Source organism: Micromys minutus (genome assembly GCF_963924665.1).
Source record: "Micromys minutus genome assembly, chromosome: 29".
Lineage (NCBI taxonomy): Eukaryota > Metazoa > Chordata > Mammalia > Rodentia > Muridae > Micromys > Micromys minutus.
Window position 1 is genome coordinate 4,220,919 of NC_137964.1, and position 15,806 is coordinate 4,236,724.

The window sequence follows — 15,806 nt, forward strand, 5'->3', positions numbered from 1 at the left end:
CTATCTGGGGGGTGGAGGGGTGTACAAGGGTCTTGTTGGTTAAGATCATTGGCTGCTCGTGCAGAGGACCTGAATTTAATTCCCTGTACCCACATGGTGGCTCTCAACAACAGTGACTTCAGTTCCAGGGGACCCCCAAGGGTATTGCATACACTTGGTGCATATACATGCAAACAAAACATCCATATACATAAAAGTAATTAATTCTACTTTAAAAAAAAAAGCTACCTGGCTACGGTGGCACACACTTTTAATTTAAGCACTCAGAAAATAGGGGCAGGCAGGTCACTGTGAGTCCAGCTACACTGTGCGAACCTGCCTCAGAAATGAACAAAAGCAGGCACAGTGACACACACAGACTGTGATCCCAACACTGAGAGGTGAAATCAGGGGGATCCCTAGGGTGCAGAGTTCTACCAACCTAACACTCATTGAATTTCAGGCCAGTGCGAAACTCAAAACACAAGCTGTCTGAAGAAGGCTGACCTCTGGCAAACACACACATGCACACAAATGCACACTCGAATGCATGGTCTGCTTTGCCCCGTGGATTCAAAGTTTTCAGTGTATGGCCACTTGGAACCACAGTGGGTGGCAGCACAGAGGGGTGTGGTAGAGCCCAGCTGCTCACCTTCCAGCAGCCCGGAAGCAGAGGGAGCAAGTCAGCTCTACCCCAGTGACTTTCTTCTCAAGAGATTCAAGCTCCTACCGTCGCATTCAGCTAAGAACTCAATGGACTCACCCTCTGTTGGGTGAGCACTGTCCTGATCCAATCACATCTACCAGCAGGAGACCCTCTAAAGGAAGACTTCAGGAGACGCTTAACATCGAATTTCCTCCATGAGGCGGGGTTGGAGGCGGTGCCTGTGAAGCCTGACTTCACAGTTGTGGAAACTGAGGCAGAGCAAGGACTGAGACAGAGGTTCAGTGGCAGAACCAGAATTCCACTCAGTTTCCTAGCACTGTTAATCATTCATTCATTCATTTTAGGGATGGTGCTGAGCGAATCCCACGGGCACGCAGTCTCTCTACCAGGGTCAGAGGGGGGAAGAGCCAGTGGCAATCAGTCCCATAGCAGAAAGAAGCAGTGCTCAGAGATTCATTTGAAAACAATCACGAACTAACTTAATAAAGCAGATGGGGGCTTGAGGCACCCTGTAGTGATAGAACCCCCCTGTTAGAAAGCTCAGTGAGGGATGGGGGTGTGACCTTGGGTTTATACCCACCATCATAAAAAAAGCAAAGCACAGCAAACACTCAGACAGCTCATTGACAGGGGTTGCTCTGTAGTAGGTCACTGCCTAGAGTCCTGGGTTTGGTTTTTTTATTTGTCCATCCTCTGAAGACACTGGGTCATTTTAGGTCATTAGCCCAGGGCAGAGGACCACAGGACACCACAAGCTCTCGGAGTCAGATCACTCAGGGCCTCTTGGGGCCATTGCTGAGCTTTTAGAGAGCTGAGTGAGCAGGGGCAGACTGCAAGCCAGGAAGAAGACTGCTGGTGCACTTTTCCTGGCTAAAGACACCGCTTGCCAAAGCTACAGATACAAACCCACAGGGACTGCAAAGCGCGGTGCAGGATCAAGGCTCCTCTGTGGCGGTGGGAGGAGCATGACTCATGACAATCTGAATTAAATCTTACTGAGCGGGTCTGGGGGCTGGAGAACCCCAAGCTCAAGGCCAGGCTTGGGGTGTGGCTCAGTGGTAGAGTGTTTGCTGTGTGTACAGGGCCCTGGGTTTGAATCCTAACCCCATACAAGAATAGCACTGAGCATGGGTAGGGTGTTCACTGCGGCAGCCGCCCAAACTGAGAACATTTCACTGCACCAAGCATGGGGTACACTGCTTCAACCCCAGAACTCAGAATCTGAAGACAGAGACAGGCAGATCTCTGAGTTCAAGGGCAGCTTGGCCTACAGAGCTAATCCCAGGACAGCCAGGGCTACACAGAGAAACCCTGTCTCAAAATACCAAAACAAACAAAAAAGTATTACATTTATCTACTTACCTGAGGGAGTCTATTCTCTCCTTCTACTTTGTGAGTGCTGGAAGTTCCATTCAGGCCCTTAAGGTGGCAAGCACCTTTGCCATCTGAGCCATCGTGCTGGACCATTTCTTAGATTTATTTATTTATTTATTTATTTATTTATTTATTTATTTATTTATTTTTTGTGGCAAGGTTTTTATGTAGCCCAGGCTATACAGCCAAGGATGAACTTGAACCTCCTCTTTCCATCTTTCTTCCTCCACCTCCCCAGGGCTGGGATGACAGGTGCAACCATGTCACAGGCACCTCTAAGCATGCTAGCGATTCCTAGAGAAGCCACAGTCAGAGCTACAGGATACAGGGGGCAGTTTAGGTAGGATCGCTCACGAGGTCGGAGGCAAAGAAAGACATGTCAGAAGCACCTAACCTGGATGACCCTTGGCCCGGAGCATCGCCTGCCACAGGTGGCTGCAAAGTTGCTCAGTAACTTGGAGGGAAGTGTGTGGACTACAGAAGCAAGAAGTCACCTGGGGTGGCAGTACTCTTCTTCCTGGACACCAGCGACTCTGCCATCTTTGGGACACCGAGAGTCTGGGGAACAGCGGCTGTGGTGCACCTAGAGTGCGAGGGGCGGGGCCCCGCAGGAGTCATTAAAGTTGTGAGGTGCCTGCATGAGGCCTCAAAACCTCTGAATTCTTGGTGGCCCGCTCTCGGGCTCCCGCCCTCTAGCTGCTCAGACAGCTCCCCTCTCTTCCAGCCTCAGTTTCCTCATTCAGAGAGTAGTTAAGGGCCACAGGGTGCCATCTCTGGACGAATCTTGAGCTGAGCTGGACTTCCCTGAGGTCCGGGCGGGTTGGTACCCCGAGGGGTGGGCGGGCCCTGGGATCCGGCCACAGCCGCCCGGGTCCCGCCCCCGTCCCTGCGGGGCTGTGCCCGAAGGCCCCGCCCCCCGCCCACGAGGAAGTGGCTGCGGCGCTGCGCGGGTCTCAGAGCCGGTTCGGCGCGTCGACTGTCCAGAGTCCGCGGCCGAGGAGACCCGAGGTGAGGAGCGTGGGGTGGTCGCGAGGTGTGTGTGGGGTCTGAGGCCACCTAGAAGTCAGAGGACTCGAGGCGATGTTCGACGGTGAGGGGGATGGGGATAAGAGGAGTGGAGAGCTGCGTGCATGGGGTCCTGGTGGGGCTCCCGGCGAGGGTGGGGCTGGCGAGGAGCAAGTAGGGGGGTGGTGTTCTGGGGATGCGGGGCGCGGTGGGAAGTATCGCAGAGATTCCCCGCGTACTCGACGCCATCGAAGCGGCACAGCCCTAGCCCTCGCGCCCCGTGTCGCCCCGTTACTTTGGGCGCAGGGCCCCACGCCCAGTCACTTCCCCTTCGGTCCTCAGCCTTCCGGGTTGTTGGGACCGGGAAATGAGCTACCATACCCGCCCCGCCTGATCCCACAGTGACCATGCCCACCCAGCAGGGGTCCAGGTTCCTGGGTCTCAAGGCCGGGGCGAGCGAGCGGACCGGGGCGGCGCGAGGGGCACCCAGCCAGGCCATCCTGGACCAGGCAGGTCCGGTGGGGCCCGTGAGCGGGCAGCCGCCCAGGTGCTGGCCCTGGAGCTTGTTCCCGCGAGGCAGCTCCAGCCTGGGGCGGTGTGGCTGGTGACGCAGGCGAGCCACCTCGCCCTTGTAGCTCTACTTGCCTTGCCTGGAAAATGGGGACCTTCCAGATCCAGGGGCTTAGCGGCCAGATGTGGCCAACACACTTGGCAGTGTGCCTGCTTGGCTGCTGCTGCGGCGGCGGCGGCGGCAGACGGGTGAACCTGGCCTTGTGGGGTGCTAGGGTGGGCTGGGGTCCGAAGCTGCAGCCCTGTGGGGTGACTTGGAGGGAAGTTCAACTTCTTCACGTGGACAATAAAAAAGAAACAGATCTACCAGGTTGGCATCGACTGTAAGAGAATATGCGGGCTGGGAGATGGAGCAGGGCCAAAAAGCACCGACAGGGGTGAGGGTGGGGGACGGGGAAGCATAAGGATCTGGATTCGAATTCCCGGACATTCACAGACACTCAAACACACACACACAAGAGTGTACGGCGAAGTTCTGTGTGAATGAACATTTCTAGTGATTCTTTTTTGCTCTGGGTTGTCTCTCCCCTTGTCCCTTCTTTTCTCTGCTCCCCAGGCCAGTTCGAGCTGGCCTCGAACTCACAGAACTCTGCATCCCCAGTGCTGAGATTAAAGGTGAGCACATATAGGGATCTTTTAAACTACAAATAACCTCAACTAGAATTAAAGTATTTTGTTGTCTTGGTCCCAAGGCCTTGAACTTATTAGGCAAGTGCCCTCAACGAGCCACACCCTTCAGTCTCTCCAATGGTCTGTGGGCTTTTCACTGATATATAAAGGGTTTTCTGTAGTAAGGCAATCCTGAGAGGGCTTTAAAAGTTTGCTTCTTCAAGTTACTAAGTTCATCAGTGTTATTCTCTCTTTTTAAAGACACACACACACACCCAGGAGCCCTGGGGTGGTGGAAAATGATGTTCCCTGGAGTTCGAGTAATTATTTGGTGGTTTTTGGTGGTTGTGAGCTACTGGAGCTGAACCCAGGTTCTCTGCAAAGAGCCTTCTCTCCAGCCCAGTGTTCTGTCTTTTCTTACACAAGCCGTTGGAATTAGAAGGCAGCACACTGCCCTTTAGAGGCACAGAGCAGATGAGGATCTCTCCACAGCCCTGCCAGCACTGAGTTTTGGAGAAGTTTTGTTTTGATTATTTAAACTGGAGTTTTACAGTATTTTAGAATTTAATCTGTGTTGCTGGGTTTGACTGGGTTTGACTTTTCCCTCATTCAGTAAGCCTTCAAGGGCAGCCTAGAGGAGGAGGAACTGGGGGTTTGGAGGGCGCTCACACCACCCAGGCTACCCACAACAGGAAGTTGAGTAAGGCTTAGCACCATAAAAAAAAAAATAAAAAAGAAAACTGCCGCTGGCCGTAGTGGAGCGCCTGAGCTGGGCGGGACTTCCTGGATTGCCTGTGGAGCCAAGGTTCTTGCTGCAGGCAACTCCTGGCTTGGCTTAAGTCTCAAATCCAGCCAAACTGTGTGTGGTTCAAGGAAACACAGCCAAGAAAAGCCAAGGGGCCAGGGCGAAGGATACCCAGCCAGAATGGAGTGCTAGAGTATTATTTATTTATTTGTGTGTTGGGTGTAGATCAGAGGATAAGTTACAAGAGTTAATTGGTTCCCTTGTTCCACTATGTGGGTCCTGGGGATCAAACTCATGTCATCAGGCTAGGCTGGAACCACTTTAACTGGTGAGCCCTCTTACCAGCATCCAACCATCTCTATCAGTCACAGGGTCTCCCTATGAAGCCCAAGCTGGCTTCAAACTCATGATCCTCCAGCCTCAGCCTCCCGTGTCTTTGATGTGCAGCAGCACATGCTGTCGGAGTTTTCACCCAGCACTCTTGGAAGGAAGTCTGAGACACAAGAGCTGGAAGAATGTCCTCGGCAGCAGAGGAGCCTGAGGCTCTGCCTGGCTGGCTTAGGAGGGGAGCTGCACGGGTCCTCACCAGCCGCCGCTGTCCTGAGGTAGAGGTAGTGGCTTTTCTGACCACTTAATCCATTAGGACCACAGAAGGCCTCTCCCTGTTGTTGATGCATTACTGTGATGCAGGTCCTTGACACATCTTTCCTCAATACAGACAGCAGGAGGGTGGAATTCATTCAGCAATGGAAGTATTCCTGGAGGGCTGGGGTGTGGCTCAGTGGTAGAGCCCCTGCCTAGAATCCCCATTGAGGGGCTAGGGTGTGGCTCAGTGGTAGAGCCCCTGCCTAGAGTCCCCCAGTGAGGGCCTGGGGTGTGGCTCAGTGGTAGAGCCCCTGCCTAGAGTCCCCCAGTGAGGGGCTGGGGTGTGACTCAGTGGTAGAGCCCCTGCCTAGAATCCCCAGTGAGGGGCTGGGGTGTGGCTCAGTGGTAGAGCCACTGCCTAGAATCAATCCCCCAGTGAGGGTCTGGGGTGTGGCTCAGTGGTAGAGCCACTGCCTAGAATCCCCAGTGAGGGGCTGGGGTGTGGCTCAGTGGTAGAGCCCCTGCCTAGAATCCCCAGTGAGGGGCTGGGGTGTGGCTCAGTGGTAGAGCCACTGCCTAGAATCAATCCCCCAGTGAGGGTCTGGGGTGTGGCTCAGTGGTAGAGCCCCTGCCTAGAATCCCCAGTGAGGGGCTGGGGTGTGGCTCAGTGGTAGAGCCCCTGCCTAGGATCCCCCAGTGAGGGGCTGGGGTGTGGCTCAGTGGTAGAGCCCCTGCCTAGAATCCCCAGTGAGGGGCTGGGGTGTGGCTCAGTGGTAGAGCCCCTGCCTAGAATCCCCAGTGAGGGGCTGGGGTGTGGCTCAGTGGTAGAGCCTCTGCCTAGAATCCCCAGTGAGGGGCTGGGGTGTGGCTCAGTGGTAGAGCCCCTGCCTAGAATCCTCCAGTGAGGGTCTAGGGTGTGGCTCAGTGGTAGAGCCTCTGCCTAGAATCCCCAGTGAGGGTCTGGGGTGTGGCTCAGTGGTAGAGCCCCTGCCTAGAATCTCCCAGTGAGGGGCTGGGGTGTGGCTCAGTGGTAGAGCCCCTGCCTAGAATCTCCCAGTGAGGGGCTGGGGCGTGGCTCAGTGGTAGAGCCTCTGCCTAGAATCCCCAGTGAGGGGCTGGGGTGTGGCTCAGTGGTAGAGCCCCTGCCTAGAGTCCCCCAGTGAGGGGCTGGGGTGTGGCTCAGTGGTAGAGCCCCTGCCTAGAATCCCCAGTGAGGGTCTGGGGTGTGGCTCAGTGGTAGAGCCCCTGCCTAGAGTCCCCCAGTGAGGGGCTGGGGTGTGGCTCAGTGGTAGAGCCCCTGCCTAGAATCCCCAGTGAGGGTCTGGGGTGTGGCTCAGTGGTAGAGCCCCTGCCTAGAGTCCCCCAGTGAGGGGCTGGGGTGTGGCTCAGTGGTAGAGCCCCTGCCTAGAATCCCCAAGGCTTTGGGTACCATTCCCAATACTGTGAAAGAAAACAAACAAGCAAAATAAAATCAACCCTCAGCTTTTGAAGCTGACCTCAAATTCATGACTCTCCTGCCTCCGCCTCTAGAGTGAGTACAGGGATTACTGGTATGTGCTACCAGGCACAGTGTAAGAATTGTGTCTGTGGGGCTGCCTGATGGCTCAGTGGTTAAGGCCATGAGTTCAACTCTCAGCAACCACTTGGTGGCTCACAACCATCTGTAATAGGACCTAATGCCCTCTTCCCACAGGTGGTTGTACATGCAGATAGAGAACTCATACATAAAATAAATTAAAAAAAAATGTTCCTGTCTAAAAAAGTTTGGGATCATGCCAAAGACCCCCCCCCCAAGTCACTTTGAAGACCCAGAGCACCATTCAGTTGCCCCTGCTAAGAATTTCAAGGGATACAGACCCTTCTTCATTCAGCTTGACAGCCCCACTCCACACTCGCTCCTTTGCCCCTCCCAGCCCTGGGTCTGCTGGCAGGGAGTAACCCTGTGTGGGCCATGCACCTGGGAGAACAGAGACCCAGCCCTGTGCTGGCAGGAGATGGCTTGGAGCCAGACAGGAAATTTGATCCAGGCTTCCCCAGGATTTCTGTTTTCCTGGTAATAATAGATCAGAAGCAGTCTCGCTGTCTCCCTGGGCCACCTCTTTGACAGATGGATGAGAGGTCTTAAGGTGTAGCTCAGCAATAGAGTGGACAGGCCCTGGGTCAGATCCCAACAGTACCAAAATAAAAAAAAAAAATTCTCTCTAGCTTCCTGTGTGCCAGGATTACAGGTTTGCACCACCACACCCCACTCCTGGTTGCATTTCTCAGTGTGTGGGTTTTGCTTTGTTTTGTTGAGACAGAATCTTACTGTGTAGCCCTGGCTATCCATGAACTTTGTGTAGATCAGGTTGGCTTTGCACACACTGAGATCCACCTGCCTCTGGTGAGTGCTGAGCTTTAAAGGTGTGTGCCACTCCGAGTAGCTTCTGTGTACTTTTTACATCAAGCTGGATGACAGGCAGTGGGTCACACTCTCTGCCCCCTCCCCTCTGGATTTGAGGTGCTCTGCTAGTCAGGTTGCTTTTTAGACAGGATGAGAAGACGAGTCTTCCCCTCTCTGCCTCCTGTGTGTTGCCAGCACTCTTGCTAAAGTGTGACTGGCTGGTAGATGTGTGTGAACTACTCAGTCACCCTATAAGACAGCCTTGTAGGCAGACTGGCTTGGATGGACTTCACTATGTGCTGAAGATGACTTTGAACTTACGACTATTCTCTTGCCAACTGAGCTACATCCCCAGCTCTGGTTCTTTTTGAGATAAGGTCTGTGTAGCCCACGGTGGCCTCAAGTTTTCCTCTTCCATTGCTGGAGTTTCGGCCATGTACTGTCAATCCCACACAGTTGGCAGACAGTGCCAAGATGTATCTCTATACTCTCAAAGCACCATGACTCTGGGGAGGTGGGGAAGGGGTTGGGCAGAGCTGGGATTTGGGGGAGGTGATGGGTGTCTTAGTGGAGTAAGGCTAGAGAGGAGTGAAAACGTGGATTGGAGTGGCTAGGAAGCACATCTGGAAGGATGTGGGAGAAGCATGGTGAATGCCCTGGGGGAGGGACCGCGTGCTTCAGGCTAGCCAAGGGCCCAGAGATGGCTCCTTAGTCAGCAGAACTGTTGGGAAGCCTGAAGGCTGGGTGTCCCTCCTCAGTCTCAGAGACCTCTGATCCTGAGTGTGGAGGGGAGGAAGCTGTGGGAACCCAGCCTGGCCCCAGAATGCCAGCTGTCTTATCCGCTTTGCCTGCTTTGCTCAACCCACAGGGCCTAGGAAGGGAGGCCCGGGCCCTGACTGGCTTAGATGAATTGTGAGCTAGGCTCTGCTTTAAGTGGATTAGGGATATTGTTTAGTTTTTCCACTGCTCTTATATGGGACTGTGTGTGTGTGTGGGGGGCAACCTACACTGAGTTAACTGAGGTGAAGAGTAGCAGGCCTGGGTGGCTCAGGGTCCCAGCCCCTACTCACATAGTGTCATTGCCTTGGGTCCCAAGCTCTGTTCCACCTAGCTTTTGTTTCTTGCTGCCCGGGACATCTTGTGACACCTGCTCTCTAGGACTCAAGGAGAGTTTGTAATGTAGTTAGCCAGTCAGGAAACTAGGGTGACAAGACTGTTCCTTCCTGACAAGAGCAGGGTTCAGGTGACCTGCAATCTGCCTCCCTCCCTAGGTCCAGGAGACAAGTGACTATGGCCTACCACAGCTTCCTGGTGGAGCCCATCAGCTGCCATGCCTGGAACAAGGACCGTACACGTGAGTGCTCACTTCTGCATGCCGGCCTCCGAACACGGGGATTGCTTGGGACCAGCTGGGTCCACTGGAGTAGCACTGTAGTGGGAGGAACAGGCAGAGGGTGCCAGGCAGGTAGAATGGGAGATGTTGGCATATTGGGTGGATTGGCTGAACAGCCTGGGCCTCCTGGATCTGCTCAGGTGGGTGGTAGTGCACACCTGTCATCCCAGAACCCAGGAGACTGAGGCAGGGGGCTTATAAGTTTGAGGCCAGCCTGAGCTACACAGTGAGACCTATTTCCAAAACCAACAAAACAGGCCAGTGAGATGGCTCAGCACTGCTTGCCCAGCAAGCCTGATGAGTTTCATCACCAGAACCCACACGGTGGAGAAAAAGGACTCCTGGCTGCAAGGTGCCCTCTGACATGCATTCCCATGCCTTGGCACTCCCACGGGTGTACACACACACACAGACACACACACACACACACACACCACTTAAGGGCATGATGGGTAGGAGGGCCCAGAGCCAAGAGGGCAGGGCAGTAGGGACTCTGCTAAGCTAGAGCTGTGGGATAGGGTGAGGCTCCAGGGTCCTGAGACTGCTGGGTACAGGAGTGGCCCAGCAGGACATCGGGGTTTCAGCAGAGGTGAGTAGGGCGGGCCCCCACACTGCTGCCTCCCTGCAGAGATCGCCATCTGCCCCAACAACCACGAGGTGCACATCTACGAGAGGAGCGGCACCAAGTGGAACAAGGTGCACGAGCTGAAGGAGCACAACGGGCAGGTGACAGGCATCGACTGGGCCCCTGAGAGCAACCGCATCGTGACCTGTGGCACAGACCGCAATGCCTATGTGTGGACGCTGAAGGGCCGCACGTGGAAGCCCACACTGGTCATTCTCCGGATTAATCGAGCGGCCCGCTGTGTGCGCTGGGCCCCCAATGAGAACAAGTTCGCCGTGGGCAGTGGCTCCCGCGTCATTTCCATCTGTTATTTTGAGCAGGAGAATGACTGGTAGGTGCCTGGTTGGGGCCAGAGAAGCCTGGGGGTGGAGGAACCTGGACTGGGGAACGGGTGCTGGTGGCACCCAGATCTACAGACTTACAGGCTGCAGGATCAGAATGTCCCTGTTCATCTGTCCCCTGAGCCTTACTGGTGAGGCGGAGGGTCTCTCTACCGTGACTCCACAGCTCTGACATGGTAATAAAAGGGGCACAGAGCACACTACTGTTACTTCTGGGGACACTACAGGGAGCTCTATGCACACACCGCCACCAGCTTCCCGGCAGCACTGTGAATAGGGCCTGATGCCTACATGTCAGTAGGTGTCAGACTTCAGAGACCACTCATGGATATCCAGCCACATGTTCCTTTTTAAAGAAGACAAGGTCTGAATGTAGGCTGGAGGACCTCAGTATATAGCCAAAGATGACCTTGAACTTGTGTTCCCCTTGCCTCCGCTACCCTAAACTGGGATGACAGGTGTGCCCCACTATGCCTGGTCAGTGCAGGGGTAGGGATGAAATCTAAGGCTTCATGCATGCTAGGTAAGAGCCTGCCCCTGGACCACATTTCCAACCAACCCTGGCTTTTGTGGGGGATTTTTTTTTTTGAGACAGGGTCTTGCACCCTAACCAGTTAGAACCACATGATCTTATGGCATAGCATAGAGTTCTAACCTCAGAAGGAACCTAGTACATCACTGCCTGAAGTAGGTGCTGTGTCTCTTACCTGAGGCACCTTTAGACCCTAATGTCCCCAGGATGCTTTAATCCATGTTACACACCTGCCTGCCTTTCTTACCCATGTGTCTAGGTGGGTGTGCAAACACATCAAAAAGCCCATCCGCTCTACTGTCCTCAGCCTGGACTGGCATCCCAACAATGTGCTCCTGGCCGCAGGCTCCTGTGACTTCAAGTGCAGGTGAGCTAGGTATCTGCCTGGGAGACCCCTACTGGACAAACAGCAGGACTAGCTCCTGATGTTCAACAGGGTGACCTCGGGTCCCCGAGACATCAGTTTACCCTGCAGATGGTCCCCATCATGGCCTGCTAGCACCCAGGGGTGGATGGAGTCCTTGCCATCTCTTGAGTGCCAGCAGAGTCTCCCCAGGTGCTCCTCCTCCACTGATTTTCACTGAAGATGAAACGTGCGTCCATATTCCCACTAGCGTGTGAATGACTGACCTGAACAAAACTCACTTGGTCATTTCTCACTTCTGGACCTGACTCTCGGCCAGTGAGCCGAAACTCCCTCCCAGCTCCAGGCAGACTAGAACTCTTCCAAGTCTGAATTCTCACTTGGCAAACTGTAGGCACCAGAGACGGTGACGTCTCACGTGCGCACATCCGCTGCTTTCCTTTTCTTGAGATAGTGTCTTGGTGTGTAGCCCAGGCTACCATCTATGACCCTCTGTTACAGATGTGCATTGTGTGGGCCAAGAGGAGGGGGCAGAATTGGGGAACAAGAGCCGCTCTGGGAACTGGTTGTAAATATCTAGCCTGCAGGAACTAAGACTCCCTCTGTAACCATACCCAAGGGGAGGCCTGCCATCCCAGCCCCATCTTAGTAACAGAGAGCAGAGGCTCAGACTCCATCAAGCCTGAAGATGCCAGTCCCTTGGGATCAAGTCTAGGGTCTACAGTGCACTTGTCTGGCTTTGGGGAGGACTCCATTCTCAGACTCCTCCCTACCCCCTCCTCCTTTCACTTTCCTCTCCAGGATCTTCTCGGCTTATATCAAGGAGGTGGAGGAACGGCCAGCTCCTACACCGTGGGGCTCCAAGATGCCCTTTGGGGAGCTGATGTTTGAATCGAGCAGCAGCTGTGGCTGGGTGCATGGTGTCTGCTTCTCGGCCAGTGGGAGTCGAGTTGCGTGGGTCAGCCATGATAGCACTGTGTGCCTGGTAAATGCTGAGAAGAAGATGGCGTGAGTATGGGGCCAGAGAGCTGGGGAAGGTAAACGCAACTGAACCTGGGGTGAGGGAGGGGATGATGTAGCTGACACAGTCTCTCTTTCAGTGTGGCAACCCTGGCCTCGGAGACGTTACCACTGCTGGCCGTCACTTTCATCACAGAAAATAGCCTAGTGGCAGCGGTAAGTGGTATTTGGGGAGGTGAAGGGGGGAGGGTCTGTGAACAGTCTCTTCACCCATCTCTCCCCCTCCTGCTGTCCTTACTTCATCCATATAATACGCACAATAGTTTGGGTTACGTGGCAGTGACAAAATTTCTGTGCTGTCAGTGTGTGGCCCAAGGTATTTTTAACGTCTCACTGTGTAGCCTAGGCTGGTCTTCTCTTCCCTTTACAATCTCCACACTGGCCTTTAATTCGCCCTGTAATGTAGGCCAACCTCTGTCTGTTCTGGGTCACATGAATGATAAAAGAGATCCAGTACTGGATGAATTTGGCTTCTTCACAGCAGGGGACCGGCCCCTTAAGGACTGAACACTGACAGCTTCCTAGGGGCTCTCTAGCACAGGGGTCCAGTGTGGGTGCCATGGGGAAGGGGAGTCTGATGGAAGCTTTGTTTCCAGTGCTTCCCCAGTTGTCTAGAGTGTGCAAGAATCCTAAAATTGTGCCCTAGCTTTTTGTTCACATTGGCCGGTGCAAATGACAAGGTCACATCTAACTGAAAAGTCAGGCCTGTGGCCTAGAAGATTGCTTGGAGGGTAAAGGTACCTGTGCCAACCCTGATGACTATGAGTTCAATTCTTGGATCCCACAGGGTAAAAGGAGAGAACAACTCTCACAGGCTGCCCTCTCATCTCTACATGTACCCCTGGCAACTGGCGCAGTACACACACCTCAATTAAAAAGGAGAGTGAAGTAAAACTTTAGAGGCAGGCCCCTGGGAACAGTCAGGGTTACCAAGTGTCCCCAAAGCTATGGCCCCTTCTGTCCACTCTTGTCTAATACGGAGGGCTTGGTTTCGGCCTGGAGGATCACCCAGCTGGGGAGATCTGCCCAAGGAAAGAGTCCCAGACATACATCAATTAGCCCTTGATACATCTATGGCTGAGGTCCTTTTCTCAAGTCCTGACCTCAAATGATGCTTCAGTGACACTCATTCCTTCCTTAGGGCCACGACTGCTTCCCGGTGCTGTTTACCTATGACAACGCTTCGGGGACATTGAGCTTTGGTGGCCGGCTAGATGTGCCCAAGCAGAGCTCCCAGCGCGGCCTGACAGCCCGAGAGCGCTTCCAGAACCTCGACAAGAAGGCCAGCTCTGAGGGGGGTGCAGCCACAGGGGCCGGACTGGATTCACTGCACAAGAACAGTGTCAGGTGATTCCAGAGACCACTTCAGAGGGCTGGGTGGGAGCCAGAGGAAGGTGGGGCTGCCAAGCATGGTGCTGGGGGTGGAGACAGGGAGAATGGGGGTGATGGGACAGGACAGGACTACAGAAGGAAGCAGGCAGACCTCCAAGCGGTGCTCCAGCAGTAGGAACTTAGCAGGCATCCTGGCTCTACATGTCTGGCTGGCTAGGGCTTGCCTAGGCACATTGGGGCTTCTAGAATGCAGGCTTCTTGGGGGGTAGGTATCTTGCTAGATTCCTTCCCAGTTGAATGAATCTAAACCTTTTTGGGAAACCCTCCAAAACCCCAAAGCTATCAACCACAGGGGTTCACCCCTGTAGCTTACTAGGAAGCATGTACTCGGCTGGTCTTTGGCTAGCTGAGCCTTAGGTTGTTTGAGCCAGTGTCTAAACTAAGCCCAGCCTCTGGGATTGTTGAGTATCAAGCACTGTGTTCTCCTAGAGCCCAGTTCCGGACATCAGTGGCATTCCACTTTTCCCACACATTCAAGTTTAGGACTGTTTCCCTCGCCAACACTGTTTCTCCAAGCCTTGTTTCCTGACTAGTGCCACCTCATCCTGGTATTATTTCTCATGGGAGTGGGTCTGGGAGCTCATGGCCAGCAAGCTTGGCCCCTAAACCCAACCTTCCTACAGTCAAATCTCAGTGCTCAGCGGGGGCAAGGCCAAGTGTTCACAGTTCTGTACCACAGGCATGGATGGTGGCATGAGCATCTGGGATGTGAAGGTGAGCTACCCTGGGCCTGGGCTGGGGACCATCTCTTCTCTTGCATTTTGGGATTTAAACTCAGCCCTATTTTGTGCGGGGGCTGGGATGGGTGAGGTTTCTGCAGGACAGATGAGAACCAGCCTATCCATTCTCTCCTTGCAGAGCTTGGAGTCAGCTTTGAAGGACCTGAAGATCAAATGAGCTGTGAGGAGTGCTGCCCTCATCCCAACTGCTGGGGAGGAGGGAAAGGGGGTTGGGAGGCTACGGGCTGCTTTGCTGAATGCTTCTAGGGTGCAGTAAAGGTCTGCAAGGGGATGCTCTCTCTCCAAGGAGGGCAAGAAACTTCCCACCTGTTTAACGAAAATGTGCCTTTTAAAGAAATGCTTTCGTTGTTTATTGCAAACCAAAAACAAGACAAAAAACCCAAAGCATAATGCTGGCCATGAACTGCTTCATGTGAGCTAATAAACATACCAAATGTGGAAGGTGCCTGCCTTTGTCTGTCTGAAAGAAGGTGGCTGGTGTATGGGGCTACTGGAAACGAAACTGCCTGGGCTTCAGCTGTCAGGACCAGCCTTGAACTTGAGACCCTTCTGTTTCAAGTCACTTGTTAAGTGGTGTGATTCTGATATAAATGGGGTACGCCTGGCTCTGGACCTTAGTGTTGATATCTTTTTTCCTCCGCTATGATGTAGGCAACTGGTTTCCAGTAAATGTTCATTGGTTTTTATACAATCCCCTATTTGTGTTTTAGTCTAAGGCCTTTTGTCTTTGGGTTAGCCTTTTACACAGCATCTGAACAATTATTTAACAGTTACATCAAAGACTTCCTATGGTGAGAACCAGAAGCAGCAAGCCCCCATTATTCTTTAATTCAGCCTTGGCCTTAGAGTTTGCTCATCACATCCATGGTCTCCAACAATCCCCACCCACACTCGCACACCTCTGCCTCAACCCAAGCTGTACACTTTAGTCTGGTGTTGGGAACCTCAACCAGGAACCCTTGGCAGGAACCCCCACCCACAAACCTCTCACAGACAACCTTTTTACTACTGCCCTAGGGCTAGCAACAGGGCATTGCTAGAAAGCCATCACCTTCCTAATCTTGGGGCCCTGAGTCTGGGTAGCTGCAGGATCCCTCCAGAGGCCATTAGGGTCAGGCCCATGGGATTGTAGTTGCGGTTCCTAGAAAATGGACTCAAATGTCCGCCACTAAGTCACTCGTATTAGACCCTGACATGTCCAGACCCTCAAGCCCCACCCCCCATCTCTTAGGGAGTACATGCAGCATTCCACTCAGATGGGGCCAGGACAGGACTTCACTGGGCCTGAATGTACAAGCAGCTCGCTGGCTAGCACCAGGTTAACTTCCTCACTGCCACAATGCTAAGGATTGAGGTGGTAGCTCAGGCTGTGGTGACTCCTGGGTGCCTTTGAGAAACTTCTTCCAGCACAATATTAGGATATGACCAGCAGACAGCACCTGCAGGCTCACAGGGGCAGCTAAACTACTCCAGTGTTATAGG

General features: G+C 53.7%; 1 protein-coding gene across 4 annotated transcripts; it reads left to right on the forward strand.

Moving 5' to 3' along the window:
• Positions 1 to 2,937: 2,937 nt before the first annotated feature.
• Positions 2,938 to 14,765, forward strand: ARPC1B (actin related protein 2/3 complex subunit 1B). 4 transcript variants are annotated; one of them, XM_080940575.1, is made up of 10 exons: positions 2,957 to 3,028; positions 4,152 to 4,210; positions 9,189 to 9,271; positions 9,939 to 10,266; positions 11,068 to 11,175; positions 11,974 to 12,180; positions 12,273 to 12,348; positions 13,334 to 13,539; positions 14,208 to 14,298; positions 14,443 to 14,765. In XM_080940575.1, the coding sequence occupies exons 3-10, from the start codon at positions 9,208 to 9,210 to the stop codon at positions 14,479 to 14,481; spliced, it is 1,119 nt and encodes a 372-aa protein (XP_080796701.1). In that variant the 5' UTR covers positions 2,957 to 3,028; positions 4,152 to 4,210; positions 9,189 to 9,207; the 3' UTR covers positions 14,482 to 14,765. The 4 variants fall into 4 exon arrangements, with proteins under 4 accessions (XP_080796700.1, XP_080796701.1, XP_080796702.1 ...); XM_080940574.1 differs by lacking the exon at positions 4,152 to 4,210 and having other exon boundaries at positions 2,938 to 3,028; XM_080940576.1 differs by lacking the exons at positions 2,957 to 3,028; positions 4,152 to 4,210 and adding an exon at positions 3,075 to 3,110.
• The last annotated feature ends 1,041 nt before the right edge of the window (positions 14,766 to 15,806 follow it).